Source organism: Dama dama, chromosome 29 (genome assembly GCF_033118175.1).
Source record: "Dama dama isolate Ldn47 chromosome 29, ASM3311817v1, whole genome shotgun sequence".
In the NCBI taxonomy this organism is placed as follows: Eukaryota; Metazoa; Chordata; class Mammalia; order Artiodactyla; family Cervidae; genus Dama; species Dama dama.
The window spans coordinates 18,820,345-18,839,877 of NC_083709.1; the positions used below are offsets into that span (position 1 = coordinate 18,820,345).

The following is a 19,533-nucleotide window of genomic DNA, read 5'->3' on the forward strand; positions in this document are numbered from 1 at the left end:
TGTCTGGCTGTTTGCGACCGCATGGACTATAGCCCACCAAGCTCCTCTGTCCATGGAGTTCTCCAGGCAAGAATACTAGAGTGGGTTGCCATTCCCTGCTCCAGGGGATTTTCCCGACCCAGGGATGGAACCCCTGTCTCCTGCATTGGAGGCAGATTCTTTACCGTCTGAGTGACCAGAGAATCTGACCCTTAAACTCTGTTCACTGCTCTTATTTGCTTGGGTGTGTGTCCTGGATGTTCCACCCATATTCTAAACAGTCTTGTGAAAAACCTTCTTGTAACAGCATTGGGGTGGGAATTTTTTTGATAATAAAAACTGAGCAATAAAGAAGTGAAGATAGTTTATAATTTTAAAGGCCACCTCCAGAGGGTTAAATGTAGGGACATTTGTTAGGATTGCCCTCTTTAGGACAAAATGAGTTTAGGTTGACTATATTAGCTATTATGTATTTCTTTGAATTATAAAGGATTTTCTGGGAATTGGTTCCTTAATCATGCCATTTAATATTTTCAAATTATTAATGTATCCAGTGAAGTCATGAGGGGTAAGATGGAGGAGCTGTGAAGAGTATAGGAGAAAAGCCTACAAATATTGAAGGAAAATGTTTGAATGCTTTCTCAATTCCAGATCATCTGAAATGAAGGCAAAACTCTGGTGGGGGAAGTATTTGATTTACAGCTTTGCAGGCATGCATTCTAGATGTGTACTTCTGATACAGAACTATACATGCAGCGCCTTTGCTCAGACCAGATGTTCTTGCAAGAAACTAATATCTAGCTTTGTGGTGGGTGGTGAGATAGCAGATTCTGAGTCAGTACAATTTCCGGAGGCTCAATAATGCACTTGTGTACAATATATACATATGGGGCTGGCCAATATAGCATGGTCAGAGGTCATTAAGGGGTGGTATTAACAAAGTATGATGTGTGCAAACTTTCTTGAGCTATGGGGCTAAGGAACGTTTTGTGCACGCTTAGTCGTGTCCAACTCTTTAGCGACCCCGTGGACCATAGCCCGCCAGGCTCCTCCGGCCATGGGATTTCCCAGGCAAAAATCCTGTAGTAGCTTGCTAATTTCTTCTCCAGAAAATCTTCCCAACCCAGGGATTGAACCTGTGTCTCCTGCATTGGCAGGTAGATGCTTTACCTTGGGACCTCCTGGGAAGCCTGGGCCTAAGGAAAGGAAGAAGTAAAGATAAGGGCTTGAAAAATTTCTTCATTGTGACTAAGGCTTTCTTGCAGCATTTCTGTGACAGTATAGAGTGGATTTAAACACAAGTATTAGAAATAGACTTTAATATTGGTTGACCACAGTGAAATATAAGCCTTCAGGAGTTAGTCTTCCACACCTGGATAAAACATAGCTCTGTTTTCTTTTCAGTTCTCTTTGCCTGAAAAAAGTATTGGCTAAAAGCCCGACCACTGAATTTTTCGTACTTATAGATTATGTCTTTGCAAACAAATGTATTGATAAAATAACTGATATGAGAAAAGTTGAGTTTTGGTAGAACAGGAAAGGAAATTTTTGTTTTGTTTTTCATTTGTCTCAGTTATGTAAGTTAAAGCAATCAAACAAAAAATGAATCCTCTTTGCTGGCAGTGGAAATACTCTAAAGTTGTAATGAGTTTGACATTGACATTTGGCCAAGGTTCTTAGGAAAATACAAAATGACTCCAGTGGAGCGCAGTTTCTTTCGTTAGAGCATATCTTTGCGTAGTAGAGATAAAGCAAAGAGAAACTGTTTCATACTTTGGGTCAGAAATGTAGAGGATTATGAGAATAATAGAACATGATGTGGCCTATATACATTAAAAAAAAACCCAAAACTTTAAGATACAGTTCACATTTCATACAGTTCAGCCACATCGGTCACTTCTACTGCACTCATGCAGTTGTGAAAACTGTCAGCACAATTTGAGTACATCTTCATCACCCCCAATAGACACCTGTGTCCACCGACAGTCAGGCCTCAGCTCTCGGCGATAACTAGTTTATTTTCCGTCTCTACTTGCCTGTTCGGAATGTTAGAAATAAGTAAAATCATACAATAGATGGTCTTTTGTGACTGGCTTCTTTCACTTAGCACAAACTTCATCTGTGTTTTAGTATGTATCAGTTCAGTTCAGCCACTCAGTCGTGTCCGACTCTTTGCAACCCCATGAACCGCAGCACACCAGGCCTCCCTGTCCATCACCAACTCCCGGAGTTTACTCCAACTCATGACCATTGAGTCGGTGATGCCATCCAACCATCTCATCCTCTGTCGTCCCCTTCTCCTCCTGCCCTCAATCTTTCCCAGCATCAGGGTCTTTTCAAATGAGTCAGTTCTTCGCATCAGTAGTCAGTGGCCAAAGTAGTGCAGTTTCAGCTTCAGCATCAGTCCTTCCAGTGAATATTCAGGACTGATCTCCTTTACGATGGACTGGTTGGATCTCCTTACAGTTCACGGGACTCTCAAGAGTCTTCTCCAACACCACAGTTCAAAAGCATCAATTCTTCAGCGCTCAGCTTTCTTTATAGTCCAACTCTCACATCCATACATGACCATTGGAAAAACCATAGCCTTGACTAGATGGACTTTTGTTGGCAAAGTAATGTCTCTGCTTTTTAGTATGCTGTTTAGGTTAGTCATAACTTTCCTTCCAAGGAGTAAGCGTCTTTTAATTTCATGGCTGTAATAACCATCTGCAGTGATTTTGGAGCCCCCAAAATAAAGTCTGCCACTGTATGTGTCAGTACCTACTTAATTGCCGTAGTGTTCTGTTTTATGGATATACCACATTTATTCATCCATTGGTTGAAGGACACTTGGGTTGTTTCCACTTTTTAGCTGTTATGAATAGCCAAATAATGCTGCTGTGAAATTCTGTGTATAAACTTTTGTATGGACATAGGTTTCTCCTGGGTATATCTCTGTAAGTAGGAATTGTTGGGTCATGTGCTAATTCTATGTGTAACCATTAGGAACTGCCAGACTGCTTTCTAAGGTGACTGCACCATTTTATATTCCCACCAGTACTGTATATAGGTTCCAATTTTTCCATATCCTCACCTATACTTACCTGGCTTTTTTTGGACATGATCCAATTTACACTTTGATTATTTTTTCTTTTTTAAACTGCAATGTCACTGACAGTATTTATATTAGTTATATGTCTTTTTGGTTAGTTATGCTAGAGGGTGTGAAGTGGTATCTTGTGGTTTTCATTTGCATTTCCCCATTGTCTAATGAATGATGTTGAGCGTCTTTTCTTGTGGTCATTGGCCATTTTTGTATTATTTTTGGAGAGGTGTCCATTCAAATTTTTGCCCATTTTGTTTTATTATTTTGACTGTTCCATGTGGCATGTGAGATCTTAGTTCCCCAGCCTGGAATTGAACCCGTGCCTCCTGGAAGCATGGAGTTTTAATTACTGGACTACCAGGGAAGTCCCAGTCTTGGCCCATTTTAAAATTATTGAGTTGTAAGAGTTCTTTATATTTTCTGATGCAAGTCCCTTATTAGATATATGATTCACAAATATTTTCTCAGTTCTGTAGATTATCTTTTTACTCCCTTGATGGTATCGTTTGAAGCACAGAAGTTTTTCATTTTGATGAGGGTGTGCTAGCACCATTTGTTGAAATGACAGTTGAAATGACTGAAAACCCCTTGGATTTTCTTGGCGCTGTTGTCATTTGGCCGTAAATCTGACTGTAATTTTGGACTGGCAGTTCCATTGATCCACATATCTGTCCATATTAGTACCGTGATTACTGTAGTTGTGTAGTAAGTTTACAATCGACAAGTGCTGTCTTTGTATTTTGTTCTTCAAGGTTTTTTGGCTATTCTAGGTCTTGTGCATTTCCACATAGAATTAGGATCAACTTGTTAACTTTTGGAGGAAAAAAAAAGTTGGCTGGGATTTTGATAGGGATTGCCTTGAGTTTTTGTATAGGGGAGTTATTGCTATCCTAACAGTATTAAGTCTTTCACTTCACGAATATAATTTCTTTCTATTTAAGTGTTTAGTTTCTTTCAACAGTATTTTGGAATCTTCAGTGTATATGTTTTGCACTTCTTTTAAGGTTTTACCTAAGCATTTAAATCTTTTTGATATAAATGAATCAAAAATGTTATAAATGAAATTTTCTTAACTTCATTTCTGGATTTTTTATTGCAGGTGTATGGAAACAACTGATTCTTGTGTATTGAGTGTATATCCTACAACTTTGCAAAACCTGTTTATTCTAGTAGCTTTTTAGTGGATTCTTTAGGATTTTCTATATATAAGATCCTATCTTGTGCAAATAAAGGTAGTTTTATTTATTCTTTTCAGTTGGGATGCCTTATGTTAGTTTTTCTTGCTTAACTGCTCTGACCAGAAATTCTGGTATATCCTTGAATAGGCTCAGTAGTAGCCATCCTTCTCGTCTTTTTTTTTTTTTAATTGGTGTATACGTGTTGTCTCTCAGTCGTGTCTGACTCTTTGTGACCTCATGGACTGTAGCTGACCAGGCTCCTCTGTCCATGGGATTTTCCAGGCAACAGTACTGGAGTGTGTTGCCATTTCCTTCTCTGGGGGATCTTCCCAACCCAGGGATCGAACCCAGGTCTCCTGCATTGCAGGCAGACGCTTTACCCTCTAAGCCACCAGGGAAGTGTTTCAGGTATAGATATCCTTGTCTTATTTCTGATGTTAGTAGGTAGGCTGTTCAGTCTTTTACCATTAAGTGTGAAGTTAGCTGCAAGTTTTTTAGATGCCCTTTATCAGGTCAATTGAGGAAGTTCCTGTCTATTTCTAGTTTGTTGACTGTTTCTATTCTGAAAGAGTGTTGGATTTTTTTTTTTTTTTTTTTTGTCAAATGCTTTTTCTGACATACACTGCTTCAAAAATGACTCATTTTTTGTTTTTTTCAATCTGCAGAAATTGACTTGCACACCAAATGTGTGGTGGATGTAGACGCAAACAAGGTTATTCTCAATCCTGTAAATACCAACCTTTCCAAAGGCGATGCCCGGTAAGTTAAGAACCAGTGTTATGATCGATGGGTTTTTAAAAGACAGAAGGCAACAGTGGCTGCTGAACTGAGTTCAGTTGAACAAATATTGAGTGCTTTCTATGTGGGGACATACTGCTGCCAGATCAGTGAGACAAGGTTTGTTAATATAATATAGAAGGACTGAGGGCCTGATTCAGTGTCATGGGTGGTACAGTGATGGTATTAGAAGCGCAGAGAAGAGAATGTTGGTTAGAGTGTGAAGTTCCTGAGGAAGGCTTCCTGAAGGAGACGATATTGGCTGGAGGCTTAGGTGAGATGTAAATGGGAAGAAGGGAAGGCTTTTCCGTTGCTCCTCATCATGGGTGGTTTTGCTTCTGCCAGTTCCTATCCTAGCCTATCAGTCAGAACCCATTTCAAGTGTTCTTTTCTTCCTGAAGACTCTCTTGCAGCCCTTGGTGGATTCTTCTCCTTAAAGTCACTGTGAGCTATAATCTGTGCCACCTAATTTAATTATGGTGTATTGTTTTGAATTATTAATTATAGCTCAGCAGTTAATTTTAAGGTCTTGGAAGGAAGGGACTCTCTGTCAGGAGTTGGGGATGAAATACTTGAGCCTCACTTCTGGGTTTGAGTGATCATATGAACCAAAGGGAGAGCAGGAAGGTTATAAAGAAAGCCAACGTGGACAGGAAGGAAGAGATTAACTCGGTTTTTCTTAGCAAGTGCCGGGAAATTACCAGGTAAGTTAGAGTCAGTTTATAGAAGACTTTGGAAGCAGATGAGATTTGGCCTCTATTTTTATGGGAAGTTATCTTTGACAGTTTTTGAATTGTGATTAAGGAAGTGAATTAGGAAGATTGTTGGATGGTGGTGTCAAGAGTGGATCAGAGTGGGGAAAGACTGGCTTTTTGTAGAGATCAGCTATCAGAGATGTTTTTGTGCCATTCCTGAAAGTGGAGAATGCGTGGTGCCCACCATGACGCTTTGTGCCAAGTAGATGTTTCAGAATAGTTGCAGAGACAGTGCTGTTTACGAAAGTACACCCAAAGGCACTCCATGAAAGTTCTTTCAAGTGAGTTGAATTGAGTTGAAAAGAGCGCTTGACGTGGAGTCAGAAAATATGAAATCGAATCCCTACTTATTTCATTGTAGGTAGTTTGTTGCTGTTTAGTCGCTAAGTTGTGTCCCACTCTTTTGTGACCCCATGATTTGTAGCCCACCAGACTCCTCTGTCCATGGGATTTCCCAGGCAAGATTACTGGAATGGGTCGCTATTTCCTACTCCAGGGGATCTTCCCAGCCCAGGGATCGAACCTGTGTCTCCTGCATTGGCAGGCAGATTTCTTTACCACTGAGCCACCATCCTAAAAGATGATGCTGTGAAAGTGCTGCACTCAATATGCCAGCAAATTTGGAAAACTCAGTAGTGGCCACAGGACTGGAAAAGGTCAGTTTTCATTCCAGTCCCAAAGAAAGGCAATGCCAAAGAATGCTCAAACTACTGCACAATTGCACTCATCTCACACAATGGCAAAGTAGTGCTCAAAATTCTCCAAGCCAGGCTTCAACAGTATGTGAACCGTGAGCTTCCAGATGTTCAAGCTGGATTTAGAAAAGGCAGAGGAACCAGAGATCAAATTGCCAACATCCGCTGGATCATTGAAAAAGCAAGAGAGTTCCAGAAAAACATCTATTTCTGCTTTATTGACTGTGCCAGCTCCTTTCACTGTGTGGATCACAATAAGCTGTGGAAAATTCTGAAAGAGATGGGAATACCTGACCACTGGACCTGCCTCTTGAGAAATCCGTATGCAGGTCAGGAAGCAACAGTTAGAACTGGACATGGACCAACAGACTGGTTCCAAATAGGAAAAGGAGTACGTCAAGGCTGTATGTTGTCACCCTGCTTATTTAACTTATATGCAGAGTATATCATGAGAAATGCTGGGCTGAAGGAAACACAAGCTGGAATCAAGATTGCCGGGAGAAATATCAATAACCTCAGATATGCAGATGACACCACCCTTATGGCAGAAAGTGAAGAGGAACTAAAGAGCCTCTTGATGAAAGTGAAAGAGGAGAGTGAAAAATTGGCTTAAAGCTCAACATTCAGAAAAGTAAGATCATGGCATCCGGTCCCATCACTTCATGGCAAAAAGATGGGGAAACAGTAGCTGACTTTATTTTCTTGGGCTCCAAAATCACTGCAGATGGTGATTGCAGCCATGAAATTAAAAGACGCTTACTCCTTGGAAGGAAAGTTATGACCAACCTAGACAGCATATTAAAAAGAAGAGACATTACTTTGCCAACAAAGGTCCATCTGGTCAAGGCTATGGTTTTTCCAGTGGTCATGTATGGATGTGAGAGTTGGACTAAAAGAAAGCTGAGCGCCGAAGCATGATGCTTTTGAACTGTGGTGTTGGAGAAGACTCTTGAGCGTCCCTTGGACTGCAAGGAGATCAAACCAGTCCATCCTAAAGGAGATTAGTCCTGGGTGTTCATTGGAAGGAATGATGTTGAAGCTGAAGCTCCAGTACTTTGGCCACCTGATGCAAAGAACTGACTCGTTTGAAAAGACCCTGATGCTGGGAAAGATTGAAGGCGGGGGAAGGGGACGACAGAGGATGAGATGTCATCCACTCAATGGACATGAGTTTGAGTAAACTCCGGGAGTTGGTGATGGACAGGGAGGCCTGGTGTGCTGCAGTCCATGGGGTTGCAAAGAGTCCGACACGACTGAGCAACTGAACTGTCCTGAGCCACCAGGGAAGCCCTGTAGTTAGTTAGTTATACCTTTTTTGAGCCTTGTCTGTATGATACCTGCCTTATCTGTTTCACAGGGGGGTTTCCTGAAGATCAAATTAGTGATCGTTAAAGTGCCTTGTGAAATGTTCTGTAAATGTTGAAGTTTATTATTATTGACGTAGTGATGTTTCTTAAGCATCTCTAGGAGATGCTGTTACTAGGGTGGGAAAGATATTGATGAGTCAGAGGTGCAGGGATTTTGAGCCTGCTAATGGAATGACCTACTGTCCTGAGTGTTAACTGAAAACACTAATTTGGGGGAGTATATATTGCTCTTAGAGCTTTCAGTCTGAGTACTGTTGTTTCCTTTGGAAATGTGGGCCACTCTGAGCAAACTTGGAGGCAATACCCTCTGGTAGAAAAAAATTGGGGCTTTATATGTGGACTGACGATTCAAATTCTGCCTTTGCCACTTGCTGGCATGGTTATCTTCCTGTGTGTTTTATTTGTAAAGTGTTTCCATTTTCTATTGCTGTGTAACAAATAAATGATCTCAAAAGCTTCCTGACTTAAAAGAATAGTAATCATGTACTTGTTTTTAAGGTTTATTTATTTTTGGCTGTGCTGGGTCTTTGTTGTGGTGCGTGGGCTTCTCACTGTGGTGGCTTCTCTTGTTGCAGAGCACAGGCTGAAGGGCGTGCGGGCTGTAGGGTACTGGGCTGTAGGGTGCGTGGGCTTCAGTAGCTGTAGCGCATGGGCTCGGTGGTTGTGGCACCTGGGCCTAGTTGCTCTGCGGCATGTGGAATCTTCCTGGATCAGGGATCACGCCCGTGTCCCCTGCATTGGCAGGGGGATTCTCTGAACCATCATGGAAGCCCAGTAATCATTATCTCGTGGTTTGTGTGGCTCAGGAATTCAGATAGGGCTCAGGGGGAATGGCTTGCTCCATTCCATGCTGTTGAGGGTTCACCAGGAAGACGTGAAGGCGAGGGGCTGCAATCAGAAGGCTCACCAGGTCACTTGGGTCGGGTGGTTGATGCTACCTGTTAGCTGGAGCTGGAGATGTCACTGGGGCTGTAAGCAGAACACCTGCTCCTAGTCAGGTGGCAAGTTCCAAAGGCAAGTATCCTGAGAGCATGAGAAAGCCAGGTGGGAGCAGTGTTGCGTTTTGTTTTTTTTTTAAACTGGAGTGTGATTACTTTACGATGTTGTGTTTCTGCTTTACAACAAAGTGAATCAGCTATATGCATACACATGTCCCCTCTCTTGAGCTTCCCTCCTTCCCCATCCTTGATGTTGTAACCTTGGCAGTCACACAATGACAGTTCTGTCACGTATTCATGCTGAAGGCTGGTATAAAGCTCTACACAGTTTCAACAAGAGGAGAAACATTAGTGTCACCTACGGGAAGCATTTTTGGTGGGAAATACATTGTTGTGGCTCCATCCACAAGTGTGTGATGTCTAACTGATGAGGCAATTGTGAAACTAAAAGGAGCACATAGAATATAAAATAAATGTTTTCTTTCCTTTAGAGATCTTTAAATCTCAGGGGTTTGTGAAAGAATTAAATAGCACTTTTTGGTTCCACAGATTATCTTAGATGACTCTTTTTACATGTGCTGAAAATGCAGATTGAATGTTAACTCAGAACTGTAGAGTGCTGTCTGATTTAAAAAAGACTTAGAAAAAAAAAAAAAAAAGACTTAGAAGTGACATCCGTCAAGGTTGGTACGTCATGGCTTTTGGTGAGATAAAGCTGGGAAGCACAGCTTCTTAAAAAACAGCTCTTTATTGAAGTATATATGTATGTATAGAAAAGTATATTTAGCTTGATGAATTTTCATAAGTTGAGCAGAGTCCTGTAACTGGTGCCCAGATTAAAAACAAGAACATTACTAGTATGATAAAGTGAAGTGAAGTCCCTCAGTTGTGTCCGACCCTTTGCGACCCCACGGACTGTAGCCCACCAGGCTCCTCTGTCCATGGGATTCTCCAGGCAAGAATACTGGAGTGGGTTGCCATTTCCTTCTCCAGGGAATCTTCCCGACCCAGGGATTGAACCCAGGTCTCCTGCATTGCAGGCAGGCACTTTAAGCTCTGAGCCACCAGGGAAGCCCTAGGTATGACAAAAGGCCACCTCATAAGAAGTACTTTTTCTTTTAATGTCAAGGTGAAAAGAGAAAATGAAAATTTGGGAATGTAGAAGTTCGGTGGTATATGTTAGCTTCATTAAAAGAGAGAAATAGTAGGGGAAAGCACAAATTACAAAGTTAAGATTAATTACAGTCTAGTTTGGAGAATGACTAACCCGTAAAACAAGTTACGGTTTTATAGGAGCTATACTTGCAGCTGAAGCGCCAGGGATTTGAAACTAACATAAAAAAAGTGGTTGGAGTCAGTTTCAATCAATAGTCATAAAGACTCAAACTAATATTTTTCCTTTAAAAGCTACAATATCCTTCTTTTTAGAATAGTGTCCACCAATCTTATTAATCTAAAACTGTGACTAATTTTTTATACTTTGAAAGTGAATATGTATACATTTCAAAACAGTAGTTGTATATTTTTCTGATTAATTTTGCATTAACTTCTGAAAATTTCATGGTTTGATATTTATGCTTATTAAAGGCGATAGAAGCCATTTAAAAATGAATAGGTAGACAATTTTCAGCTTAACAGCTTAATCATGGGAATTTGGGAAACATTTGTATATTGAATTTCAAAACTGTTTTGAAAAATAAGATGCTTAAAATTCAGAAAATTGGTAGTACACAGCTAACCAGAGATTAAGAAATGCTGACTTTGGAGTCAAGACAGACTGAGTCTCAGCTCTACTGATGTGATCATTGAGTCGCTTATGTGTTTTACTCTTTGTGACCCCATGGACCATACACAGCCCAGTAGGCTCCTCTGTTCATAGGATTTCCCAGGCAAGAATGCTGGAGCGGGTTGCCATTTCCTCCTCCAGGGGATCTTCCTGACCCAGGGATCGAACCCATGTCTCCTGCATTGGCAGGAGTCACCTGGGAAGTTCCAGCTCTACTGTAGGGTTGGCCAAAAGGTTCGTTCAGATTTTCCCATATGGTGTAACAGAAAAACCCAAACAAAACTTTTTGCCAACCCAGTACTTAACATGTGTGGTGTGGAGCAAGTTGCTTAATTGTCCTCTGTCTCAGTGAAGTGGAGATTATAGTAGTACCTGCCTGTCGGTTGTTATGAGGAATAAATGAGTTAAAATATGCAGTATCAGTGCCTGATGTGCAGTAAATCTTATTAAAAGTTAGCTATTTGATTCTTACCCATTCTGTTACTCAGTTCTGCTCAGTCGTGTCTGACTCTTTGCGACCCCATGAACTGCAGCACGCCAGGCCTCCCTGTCCATCACCAGCTCCCAGAATCCACCCAAACTCATGTCCATTGAGTCAGTGATGCCATCCAACCATCTCATCCTCTGTCGTCCCCTTCTCCTCCTGCCCTCAATCTTTCCCAGCATCAGGGTCTTTTCAAATGAGTCAGCTCTTCACTGACCCAAGTATTGGAGTTTCAGCTTCAGCATCAGTCCTTCCAGTGAACACCCAGGACTGATCTCCTTCAGGATGGACTGGTTGGATCTCCTTGCAGTCCGAGGGACTCTCAAGAGTCTTCTCCAACACCACAGTTCAAAAGCATCAGTTCTTCAGCCCTCAGCTTTCTTCACAGTCCAACTGTCACATCCATACATGACCACTGGAAAAAACATAGCCTTGACTAGATGGACCTTTGTTGGCAAAGTAATGTCTCTTCTTTTTAATATGCTGTCTAGGTTGGTCATAACTTTCCTTCCAAGGAGTAAGTGTCTTTTAATTTCATGGCTGCAATCACCATCTGCAGTGATTTTGGAGCCCCAAGAAATAAAGTCAGCCACTGTTTCCCCATCTATTTCCCATGAAGTGATGGGACCGGATGTCATGATCTTAGTTTTCTGAATGTTGAGCTTTAAGCCAACTTTTTCACTGTCCTCTTTCACTTTCATCAAGAGGCTCTTTAGTTCATCTTCACGTTCTGCCATAAGGGTGGTGTCATCTGCATATCCAAGGTTACAATTGGTGTTATTATGGCCTGTATTTTAAGGTGTGTCCATGGTATGTTGTGAACTATATTATAACTTCATAAAGGAGATAAAAATTTTTGAAACCAAAATATATTCAGTACTTGAGTCTACATGGCTATTAAAAAATCACCTAGTTCTAGAAGATTTTCAACTTTGCAAACAAAGAAACTTTTATCTAGTTTGCCCAGAGTTCATGGGGCTCGTAGGGACTCACATGCCATCAGAGAGATCAGCCCCTTGATTTTATGTTTATAGAGAACAAAATATTAATCCCTGTCATCTGGGCTTCTCCTTAGTATCAACTAACTTGCGAAGCCAGGTCAAAACATTGCTTGTGAACACAGAGTAAGAACAAAGGGACGTTTTACTAAGTACAGAGAAGATTTTCTCTTCCACAGCACTCAAACACCCTAGTGACTGAAATACTTGTGTCCTCCAGCACAGTCTTCTTTTTCTCTGTTTAGTACTGAATACACACTGATGGATTTGATCTTTTTATTTTCTCCAGCAGAGCCACACTGCCTACATTACTAGTGCAGTAAGTGTGTTTTTGGAATTACCCTTTTGCACTAAATCAGTTTAGTTTTCTGGATTGGTCCTTGGGGTTTCCCAAATCTTCAGCAACATATTTGCAAATCATGTTTTAGGGCTAATACGTGACTAATTCATTATTTATTCTTAGTGGATTTCTGCAAGTTTAGTTCTCAGTGTGTGATCTTTAGCGTTTTGGAGCTCTTTAAGTCCCTTTTATCATGAGTTACAATAATGATGTTATGTAGAACAGTCCTCCTTTAAATAACAAAATCTTTAAGCCTTGTTTTGTTTGAATTATCTTAAAACTTAATAGACTTCTTTCTTATAATAAAATGCTAATGATAGTACTTGTCACCATGATAGGGCAAAATAGTTTCTTAGGCTGTTTTATATTCTGTCTTTTGCCTCCTTCCCTCCTTTATCCACCATACTGGACTTTACTGATCACTCTGGTTAAAAAATGTTTTCAAAGGGAGTGAGGTGTGATTTCCCATGGAGAGTGGCCGCTTTCACTTTACAAAACAGTTGTGTTATGAGAGTTATGTTTCTTTGACTTTGGAAATAGGAATGCATTTTCCAAGAGGAATTGGTGGTTGTTTCTAGTAGAAATGCTAGTCTGAAGAAAAAAAAAAAGAAATGCTAGTTTGTTAAAACCAAATGCCCAGTTTGGCCCACAATTCATACAGTAAAGTTTGTTTTTGCTGTGAGTGGGTGAGATAAAGAATACGTTGACTGTAAGTAACCTGTATAATTTGGTGTCACTGAGCCAAAGGTGACAGCAGGTTTTTTTTTTAAACCTTTTATTTTGTTTTGGAGAATAGCCAATTAACAGCAGAGGGACTCAGCCATACGTATACATGTATTCACTCTCCCCCAAACTCTCCTCCCATCCCGGCTGCCACATAGCCCTGAGCAGAGTTCCGCGTGCTATTCAGTCAGTCCTTGTCGGTTACCCGTTTTAAATATAGCAGTCTGTACATGACCATACCAGGCTCCCTGACTATCTGCCGTCACTTTGGCACCATCAGTACAAATATCGACACAGTGAAAAGGGCACATGTCTTAGGATTTTATGAAAATAGTCTTGGCCTCAGATCCACTGATAAGTTCTAGGAAACACTGGGGAGTCCTCAGACCACAGTTGGAGAACTAAAGTTAGACTGGATGGATGTCTTTGGTTTATTTTTAAACTACTTGACTTATAATAAGCATATCATATAATTCACCCCTTTAAGGTGAACAGCTCAATGATTTTTATTGTATTTACCAGCACCATTATCTAATTTTATGACAGTTTTATCACCCTGTTAATCTACGCTCTATCTCTGTATTCGAGGTTTGTCTCTTCTGGGCATTTCATATACATGAAATATAATTTGTGGTCTTCTGTGATTGGCTTCTTTATACTTAGGTTAATGTTTTTGAGGTTTGTCCGTGTTATAGTATCTATCAGTTCAGTTCAGTTGCTCAGTCGTGTCCGACTCTGCGACCCCATGGACTGCAGCACGCCAGGCCTCCCTGTCCGTCACCAACTCCCAGAGTTTACTCAAACTGATGTCCATTGAGTCAGTGATGCCATCCAGCCATCTCATCCTCAGTCGTCCCCTTCTCCTCCTGCCTTCAATCTTTCCCAGCATCAGGGTCTTTTCAAATGAGTCAACTCTTTGCCTGAGGTGGCCAAAGTATTGGAGTTTCAGCTTCAGCATCAGTCCTTCCAATGAACACCCAGGACTGATCTCCTTTTGGATGGACTGGTTGGATCTCCTTGCATTGGATCTCCTTGCAGTCCTCTGTGATTGGCTTCTTTTTACTTAGGTTAATGTTTTTGAGGTTTATCCGTGTTATGGTATCTATCAGTACTATTCCTTTTTAGGGGGGAATAATTTTTCATCGTATTCTGTTTTGTTTATCCATTCATCAGTTGATGGATATCTGGGTGTTTTCCACTTTTGGGCTATTGTGAATAGCAGTCGTTGAGGTCTTTCAGTGGACCACGTTTCCATTTCTCTTAGGTAGATGTCTAGGAGTGGAGTTGCTGGGTCCTATGGTACCTCTGTGCTTATCATTTTGAGGGATTGTCAGACTTCTCTAAAGCGGCTGCAGTCTTTTACATTGTGAGGATTCCAGTTTCTTTGGCTTTCAAAGAACTCTTCTTCACTGTAAGGAAAATGGTGGTGACCCGGGCTAATTGGAGAGTGCGTGCCTTGCCCCAAGGCATTCGGATTACAATTAAAAAGCAAAACAGAACATCCTGCTGTCCAAACTAACAGTCTTGGCTGGATTCAGCTCTTGGCTACTGATTTGGGAACTTCAGACTCTAACATACTTTTCTGTTGAGTGGTACTTCTTCGCAAAGTTTTAGAAAATATAATGTGTAAAAAGTTTAAAGATTAAAACACTTTTATGTACCCATCACTCAGCTTAACAAATCATTATTACCAGTACAATTAAGCCTTTTGTGAACAGTCTCTAGTTTGCATGCCTTTCTTCACCACAGTTAACAACTTTTCCTGAATTTGGTTTTCTCTTTCCCTTGCATTTCTTTACATTTTCACTGTGTGTGTTTGGAAGTTGTTTGCACAATACTGTGTGTCCACAAATGCCTTTTTCTAGTCAGAAGTCAGAGAGATATGTGACTCAAAAAAGATTGACTACTCGTAAAGCATAATGCCTGAGTTTTAAAGGCAAAAAAAATTGTATTAAGAGGAGCCAAAAATAATATCACAGGTTTAGCATGGGGAGGAAAGCTAATTGTTCCTATTTTATCAAATACCCTGTTCCTCCTTTTTTCCTCTTAAAAAACCAAAATAAAAAAAAGGCTCCCCCTCCATCTATTGTTGGCAGTGAATTCCAAGCAAATGTGGCAGGAAAATTATTTTAGTGGACTTCCAACTCTGAGAGACTGAATCAGTGACCTATGCCTGTTCAGAGGTGCTGCTTTAAACAACAGAGCTAAAAGGGAATAATCAGTTTAAATTGTACTGAGAATCCCTTAGTCAGTTAATCCGTTTTCTTCTTTCTTTCTTCCTCTGTTTTCTTTATTGTGTGTGTGTGTGTATTTGTATATAGACTTTCTTTTATAATTCTTTATTATTCTGCCCCATCAAGTGTAAGATTTTATTATTGTTATTGATTGGGTGGCCTGTGGGATCCCAGTTCCCTGACCATGGCTGGAACTCGTGCCCGCGGCAATGAAAGCGCAGAGCCCCAACCATTAGGCAACCAGGGAATTCCCCAAAGTGTAAGATTTTGAAGACCAGAATTTTCTGAAGTAGAAAACATTTGAAGAGTGAGACCTCAAGATCGTAATGAACCTGAACGCTGATTCCTGTGGTGGTTTGTGAAGTGACTTGTTCTTTAGTACATGTGGGAGAGACGTTCCAACATGGATGGAGTTAGCTATAGATGACATATAGATATGCAGATTTTTTGTTTTCTTGTATAACTATGGGGCTTTCCACTCCTTCCTGTTTGGTTATGTTTAACCTAATAATAGATTGATAGTGTGAAGGTTATAATGGCCAGTCCAGTGAAAAGAATGTCTGAGATGTTGCTCTTAACCAGTTCTTGTCAGAAAGGTCATTAAAACATTTTTATTCCTTCTGATTGTTTACCAGACACCAGATCTTAGTTAAGATTATTAGATAATTAAGGAGTACCTAATATGAGCAAAATATATCCAGTCCTTCTTTGGAGGTTCAAAGTATTCTGTTCCTGGTAGATGAAAGAACATATGCAGAAAAAATACTTATCAGATAGATGCAGAATTAAGTGGAGTTGACTTGTACATTTCTCTGACAAATGTATTGTGTAATACTACTGAAGGGAGGGCCTAATGCCAGTAATTACTTTGAAATATATGAAGTCATTTTCAGACTAATTTCTTGTTAGTAGAAGTCATCGTTAGGTCATATTAGATAATGACTTTTAAAATTTCTCTGCCGCTGTATGGATGCTAATTTAAGTAAAGATTTTAATTGAAGAAAGTCATGCAAAATGTAATTATGGTATATACAATAGACCTGCTTGTTCTCTCTGCTGTGAAATGACTTGAGTGAGGCTAATAATCCTGCCCAAATAGAGTTTATTCCTCTGGAGAATAGTATGTGGTGTGTTTTAATTTCATAAAGAGGCTCTTCCTGGGGGAGTCTGTCCACCCTGATTATGTCAGTAAAGTGAGGAGAACAGTGTTCTACATACTCAGGAATTTCAGAGGAGTCTTCCTCCTCTTTTTAAAAAAAATACTGCAGACATTGAGTGTACAAACCATTTACTACTTTGGAATATAGTTGTGAAAATGAATCAGGAACACTTAAAAGCTAAAAAGGTAATAAAGTATGTATAGTTCAATTCATTTCGCTGCATAGTTAATAGAAGCAGAGAATCAAATAGCAATAAACCCAGTTTTTCACAATTTTACCAACAAAAGCTTAGGTTGCTCAGGTGAACTGCTTGATAGCTGATTAGTAAACTTAACAAGAATTAGACTGTTCTGGTAGAATTTATGAAATCTTAGCCTTGTCATTGGTTATATAAGTATCTTGTTTTTGCTTTTATTGGTCCAAAAATAAGAAGGAATACGTTTTTTTTGTTGTTGTTAATTCAAGAAAAGAGAGTCATTATACCTGTGGTTGAAATACTGCTTAGCTACTAACATTGGATATGATGACGATGCAGAGTTTTGTGTGTGTGGCTACTAATTAGATTAAGTTATAGCTAATAGGAATTAAATGTTTTGAATTTCCCCAGAATCCTGGATTCAGCATAAAATTATCTGATCCCATATGATATAATAGATAAGATATCTAATTACAAATAAGGCTTAGGTAAAAACTACGAAGTCCCACTATTGATGTTTTTAAAATTTGTCTTTATTTGGCAATACTTTTTTTTTTTTTTTTTAGGGTTCTGTTTCTAAAAGTCATCAGTGTAGGAGTTGTTGCTAATAAAGCACATTTTGTGTAAGAATCTAGACTTACATTTTAAAGGTGGAGGTAGCAGTAATCTATGAGGAAAGGTGACATGAGAAACCATTCTATCTAAAAGATTGCTGTATCATATCACAGTATCTTAGGACTCTTTCTGATCCATTTAGCGGCTGAACATCAACTTTTTGCCAAGTATCAAGCTAAAAGTTAGGATAACCTTTATTTAGTCTTAGTTCCGTTAAATTGTGATTAAATAATTTTTAGCACATAATTTGTCTGTAAACATACTAGTAAAACAAAAAACAAAGCAAAACAGAAAAGCAGAAAGAGAAGTTGAATTATTGTGGACTTTGTAAGGCTAGAGTTTTGCAGGCTCAGATCTGAAATGGCTCTATTGTTTAATTCTGATCATTGTGCCTGTTCTTATGAGAGTGATTTTTAGCTAAAAGAAAATGATTTCTTTTGCAAATTAATAGTGTAGTGTTCTGGAGCCCTTTATCCTACTTCCTTAGAATTTGTTAAAGAAGAATCTTGTGTAATGGTGAGTTTCACTTTTTATTAAATCTAATTTTATGTATTTATAATTTTAAAAATCCTATAGAATGGGTAATAATTAAGAGTGATGATAATCTTTGTGTATTGACCCACAGATGAGACAAATCAGTAATGTTTTTGTTCCACTTTTAGGAAAACTAAAGTAGAATTTACATAAGTAGGTGAAAGTTGTATTTGCCATTAATTTTTAAAGATGTTTTGTTACAGAGAATTTAAAAGATCGGCCATAGTAGCCGTAATAGTATAATGAATCTCCTGTGCCTCTTCTCAGCCCGCAATGCCATCAGCCCATCGCTAATCCTGTCCTGTCCACTCCTTCAGCTCTTTCCTTTTTCCCATTTTATTTTGAAGTAAATCCCATTTACCCACAAATATTTTAATATATCTTTATTATTTTTTTTAGCATAGCCAAAATGCCATTATTACACCTTAAAAATTAACAGTAGTTATGTAGTAGCATCAAAGTTTCAGTCAGTGTTCACATGGCCAATTGTTTCATAAAGTTTTTTCCCCCGAGTTTGATTTGAAGGGCATCCAAATATGGTCTACCTGTTGAGATTGGGTTATGTCTTTTAATTTATTGGTTCCTTGATTGTTGAAGACATGGGATCATTCCTTCTGTTGATGGGTTGATAAGTGCACTTATTTAGTCAGATGGCAAATATTGATTTTTCTTGCAGATATTTTTCTTTTTAAAATTCATTTATTTTTTTAATTGAAGGATAATTGCTTTACAGAATTTTGTTGTTTTCTGTCGAACCTCAACATGATCAGCCATAGGTATACATATGTCCCCTCCCTTTTGAACCTCTCTCCCATCTCCCTCCCCATCCCATCCCTCTAGGTTGACACAGAGCCCCTGTTGGAGTTTCCTGAGTCATTCCCGATGGCTCTCTATTTCACATATGGTAATGTAAGTTTCCATGTTTCTCTTTCCATGGATCTCACCCTCTCCTCCCCTCTCTCCATGACCATAAGTCTATTCTCTCTGTTTCTCCATTGCTGCCCTGTAAGTAAATTCTTCAGTGCCATTTTTCTAGATTCCGTATATATGCATTAGAACACGATATTTATCTTTCTCTTTCTGACTCACTTCACTCTGTATAATAGGTTTTAGGTTCATCCACCTCATCAGAACTGACTCCCCTTTTGATGGCTGAGTAATATTCCATTGTATATATGTACCACAACTTCTTTACCCATTCATCTGTCGGTAGACATCTGGATTGCTTCCGTGTTCTAGCTATTGTAAATAGTGCTGCAAAGAACAATGGGATACATGTGTCTTTCTCAACTTTGGTTTCCTCAGGGTATATGCCTAGGAGTGGGATTGCTGGGTCATATGGTGGTTTCATTCCTAGTTTTTTTAAGGAATCTCCATACCGTCTTCCATAGTGGCTGTATCAGTTTACATTCCCACCAACAGTTCTTGCAGATATTTTTATTTTTACCCTGACATGCCTTTCTGTTCTCTCTGAGGTTACCCTAGTTGGGACCATAATTGCCTTCTAGCTGGTTTCTGGAACCTTCCTTCAAGCTTGCTCGTGCATCCTGTAATCTGTCTTTTGAATTTGGAGCCTTTCTTATTTCTACTAATTAAGTAATGTCGGTGTCTGGGAGACATCTTTTATATGTTCATCTCTCCTTTTTTAAAAAAGTATTTATTTTTTATCGGGCTGTGCTGGATCTT

At 39.5% G+C, this 19,533-nt stretch overlaps 1 protein-coding gene across 4 annotated transcripts in view; it reads left to right on the plus strand.

The window, feature by feature from the left end:
• Window positions 1-19,533, plus strand: part of KIF13B (kinesin family member 13B) — a 207,129-nt gene that overhangs the window by 13,738 nt on the left and 173,858 nt on the right. For all 4 annotated transcript variants that reach the window (XM_061132637.1, XM_061132638.1, XM_061132639.1 and 1 more), the window contains exon 2: window positions 4,911-5,004. In XM_061132637.1, the coding sequence (XP_060988620.1) occupies window positions 4,911-5,004 (94 nt within the window). The remainder of the gene's footprint in view (window positions 1-4,910; window positions 5,005-19,533) is intronic.